At 44.0% G+C, this 4,528-nt stretch overlaps 1 protein-coding gene across 1 annotated transcript in view; it reads right to left on the reverse strand.

Annotated features, from left to right (window-relative positions):
- Positions 1-4,254, reverse strand: part of ISL1 (ISL LIM homeobox 1) — an 11,343-nt gene extending 7,089 nt beyond the window's left edge. The window contains exons 1-3 of the mRNA XM_009326963.1: positions 4,227-4,254; positions 3,197-3,402; positions 411-689 (exon numbers count right to left, since the gene is read on the reverse strand). Of these exons, the coding sequence (XP_009325238.1) occupies positions 411-689; positions 3,197-3,402; positions 4,227-4,254 (513 nt within the window). The remainder of the gene's footprint in view (positions 1-410; positions 690-3,196; positions 3,403-4,226) is intronic.
- Positions 4,255-4,528: the final 274 nt, after the last annotated feature.

Below are 4,528 nucleotides of genomic sequence, written 5' to 3' on the forward strand. Positions count from 1 at the left end.
CCCCCCCGCGTCGGGGCGGGGGCCCTGCCCTAGCCTGGCCCGGGGCTGAACCGGACCGCCATGGGTACACCGGGGAAAGGCGAGGCTGGCGAAGCTGCCATCCACTCCCCACGCACAAACGTGCCAGCCTCACCAGATGGTGCTATTTTTGCGAGGAACCCACTCAGGACTTCTGCCGCTTAACGCGTGCCGGGGCTGCCGGCGGCTTAGCCTCTGGGGCGCAGCAGGAGTGGCTCTGCCAGCGGCCGGGGTTCTTCCCCTTACCTTCTCTCACCAGGTTCGTTTTATACAATATAGGCATACCACCCTGTTATCTATATACACGCTTACATATATAGTAGTGTAACTCCCCTCCCCCGCCCTCTACTAAAAGGCATTTTGGGTGCTTTGGCTCTGCAGCCTGCCCCCACCTCAACGTCCCTGCCCCGTCTTCCCTCCTGCTGACGCTCCCACCTTGAGCCGGGGCTCAAGACCTCCGACAGCAGTGAAAGGGCAACTTCTTGCTGACAGCCCCACACGGCAAATAATGGGTTTCTGGGGTTACACGCTGGAGTGGGTGGCGGGTTCCTTGTCTCCCGTGGAGGAGAGGGGGACAGTTCACCCATCCGTGGATGAGAAAATGCTCCAACCCGGGTGACTAAAACTGCACAGTCTCTCGGCTCCCACCGAGTCCTCCTTAGCCAGCCTCCCTGGTTTAAGTAAAATTAACATCTTTCCGCAAACGTATGGATACACGCACATATGCACGCACACAATCCACAGAACCGTAAAAGCTGTTCCTAAAACTGAGCTAACATTCATCCCCACACATTTCCTCACCAGTACACTTCCTTAGAGATACAGTCTTTGATGTATGCTTGTGGGTATAGATGTTTATTTACACACATCGTTAGCTGCTATGACTATTGTGGTGTACTAATCCTATATTCAGAGCTACATATTTCCGAATTATAAGGTTTTGAGAAGAAAAAAACCCAGACAAACAGCTAAACGGCAAAAGAACAGAGCCATCGCAAAGTGCATGCATTAATAGGTACAAAAGTTGGGGGGGTTGCCCACGTGTCTGTCAGTTACAGATTGGCTCACGGTCTAATTCAAAGTCGACTTGCACATAACATACATCTTACTTTTAAAATTGTAGCAAATAAAATGTATTCTGTGTTAACTTAAAGGAGCTGCATTTTTTTTTAAATTTCGCCCGCTGGGTTCTAGCAGGAGGTAACTGAGCACATCTCAGTCCAAACGTTTTCCTTTAATTTGAAATTAGTGAAAGGACAACATTTAAAAGCACGGCTCCAAAGTGCGTTTAAAAGGAAAGAAGAAAGGAAAGGAAGGAAATGAGGAAAGAAGGAAAGGAAGGAAAGGAAGGAAAGGAGGAAAGGAGGAAAGAAGGAAAGGAGGAAAGAAGGAAAGAAGGAAAGGAAGAAAGGAAGAAAGGAAGAAAGGAAGGAAGGAAGGAAGGATGGAAGGAAGGAAGGAAGGAAGAAAGAAAGGAAGGAAGGAAGGAAGAAAGGGAGAGAGGGAGAGAGGGAGAGGGGCAGAGGGGGGGAGAGAAAGAGAGAAAGAGAGAGAGAAAGAGAGAAAGAGAGAGAGAAAGAGAGAAAGAGAGAGAGAAAGAGAGAAAGAGAGAAAGAGAGAGAGAAAGAGAGAAAGAGAGAGAGAAAGAGAGAAAGAGAGAAAGAGAGAAAGAGAGAGAGAAAGAGAGAAAGAGAGAGAGAAAGAGAGAAAGAGAGAAAGAGAGAGAGAAAGAGAGAAAGAGAGAGAGAAAGAGAGAAAGAGAGAGAGAAAGAGAGAAAGAGAGAAAGAAAGAAAGAAAGAGAGAAAGAGAGAAAGAGAGAAAGAGAGAGAGAAAGAGAGAAAGAGAGAAAGAGAGAAAGAGAGAAAGAAAGAGAGAAAGAGAGAAAGAAAGAGAGAAAGAGAGAAAGAGAGAAAGAAAGAAAGAGAGAAAGAAAGAAAGAAAGAAAGAAAGAGAGAGAGGAAGGAAGGAAGGAAGGAAGAAAGGAAGAAAGGAAGGAAGGAAGGAAGAAAGAAAGGGAGAGAGGGAGAGAGGGAGAGGGGCAGAGGGGGGGAGAGAAAGAGAGAAAGAGAGAAAGAAAAGTGGGCTGTTTTTCACCATGGTAAAACTTTGAGAATAATCTCACAACATGGCTTGCAGGAATGATCTGCTTATGAATTGTGCGCTGGAGAAGGAAAGACTCAAGTGCTTTATTTCAATTCAGAATTACAAAAAAACTTTCTGTAAAAAAACATACCGTCCATACCTCAGTGTCATACAAAGTTCTGGTTTGGCCCAGTAGACGACACTGAAACGGATCAGCATGACCCAGGAGCACAAATAATAAACACACTAGAAATTCCTGCTCGGTTTCTCTATAGTGTCAGGATTGGCAACTCTCACATTTTATCAGTTACCAGATTTTAATGTGAGGAAGGAAGCGGTTCCATTATCTAAATATACCCAATTGTTCGCGAACAGATGATGGGCAATTTGATCTGCTCTGTCTAATTCATCAGTACAGATAAGATAAGAAAGAAAAGGCAGGCAGATATCACCAAAGGGGTTAATATTTAAAAAGATTAAATGTCAGTTATTTTAGCGAAGAAACATTTCAGTCTAGGTTTTAACCTCCCCATAAAAGGATCCTTCATTCTGAAGAAAACTTCGGTTTTGTTTTTCTTGTGCTTTTTTGTTTTCTGATAGGCCTAGTTTAAATATTTTTTTTTCCCCCGTGTATTTATTTTTACGGCATACATGCTTGAAGTGCCTTTCTTATGAATGCCATTATGCCTTTGCAAAAACACAGAGAGATGCGTTTCTCAGTTTGTGTTAAAAAGCGATCAGTTCCGTGTTGCTCATAATATCTACACTATTGAAAACATTCTCCATTACCTACGATTTCCCACTTTGTTAGAATCACAGGATGCATTGCCAAAGTCCTCAGAAGGGTCCCACACAGTCGCTAGCTGTTCTCAAATGTGGTTTTGTTTATACAGAAATTTGCATTTGAATCTGTGGAATAAAAAACTTGACGACTCTAACTTTTTTCCTCGCCTGTCTATCTATGGGGAAATAACTTAAAAACATACCGATTGTCTTTTCACCCTTTTTCTCACATTTTTTCGTCTTCCTGTCTCTGTCAGATTTATAAAGTTAAAAAAAAAAAAAAAAAAAAGAAATCTCACCGAAGAATTAAACAATGTAAATGGCGTACCTGATATAATCTCTTTTACAGTAGGTTTTGCCATCCCTAACAAAGCACGTACAGGTCTCGTCCAAATACTGATTACACTCTGCACACTTCAAACACGCCGCATGCCATTCCAAATCCGGAGAAACCCTCAGAATATACTGATCGTGAATTTGATTGCCGCAACCAACACATAGGGAAATCAGGCGTTTTTCTGAAATGAAAATAAATACATGATTGACTAACCGTTTACTCTCCTACGGAGATAAACACACTTTTAGTGTCGTTCCCTTATAGGGCGTACTCTGGGAGTGTGTGGTTTTTTGGTTTTTTTCAAAGAGTATTACACTTTTGGATGGTAATTGAAGTGTGCCATCAAAACCGTGCCTCGTTTAGAAAGGAGGCGGAACATATGTTAAAATGCAGATGTGAACAGTCTTCGGGGTGAAGGTCCTCATTTCGCAAGCCTTGCACGGAATCAAAACTCCAAACTCCCTCCTTGTTTTATTTTTATTTTATTGTTTGCTTGTTTGGATTCCTTTCCTTACGGAGAGAGCACCTATATGTTCGATTTCATTTTTTAAGAGGCTCTGACTGGAAACGGTGAACGCGTGGCTGGGTGCGCTGCCCATTCAGCCCTTTGCCGTCGAAGAGGGGACTCGAGGCTGCTAGCAAGAACAAGCATGATTACGGTTGTCACTTGCTCTTTTTTGCGAGTCTAATGCTAATCCCCCTAGACGGACTAGGTGCTGGGTAGTCAGACAGCCTCACCGCAGTCTAGCGCGAGCAGAATTTAAGGCTCCGTGGTTGGAGATCCCATTAAAATCCCGCCTGCTCCCCAAACTTTAAAAGAGAGCAGGACCCCAGGCTATTAACATACAAGGCTACGAGCTTAAAACACAGCAAGCATGCAGGCATGGCAACAAAGGCACCTTCTCTACCATTCAAATGAAGTTCAGCTCTTTAGCAGTTCTCCTGCCTGAGACGATTACAATAGACAGCACATTTATTCCAACAACGGTAAAAATTCCGCCTTACTTTTTGGTGGGTCTCCCATGTCTCCCATATCTGTAAGAGGGTGTAATGTCCACAGTGAAATGGTGTACGGTTTCGTTTTAAGACCCCAAAGTAGGTTTGAAAGCTGTCGCTAAAAATAAAAATAAAAAAAAATAAAAAAGTAGAAGTAGCAATAACAAAAGAAAAAAAATAGAGACTCGAAATGAAAAAAAGAAGGCAAAACAAAACACCACCGGCGTGGGAGATACTGTCAGGGCTGCGGAGAGAGAAGGGGGCGCGCGGTGAGGCGCGGAGAGGCGCGGTGCGGGGTGCGGCGCCGGGGG

The sequence above is a fragment of the Pygoscelis adeliae genome, unplaced genomic scaffold (genome assembly GCF_000699105.1).
Source record: "Pygoscelis adeliae isolate BGI_AS28 unplaced genomic scaffold, ASM69910v1 Scaffold116, whole genome shotgun sequence".
In the NCBI taxonomy this organism is placed as follows: Eukaryota; Metazoa; Chordata; class Aves; order Sphenisciformes; family Spheniscidae; genus Pygoscelis; species Pygoscelis adeliae.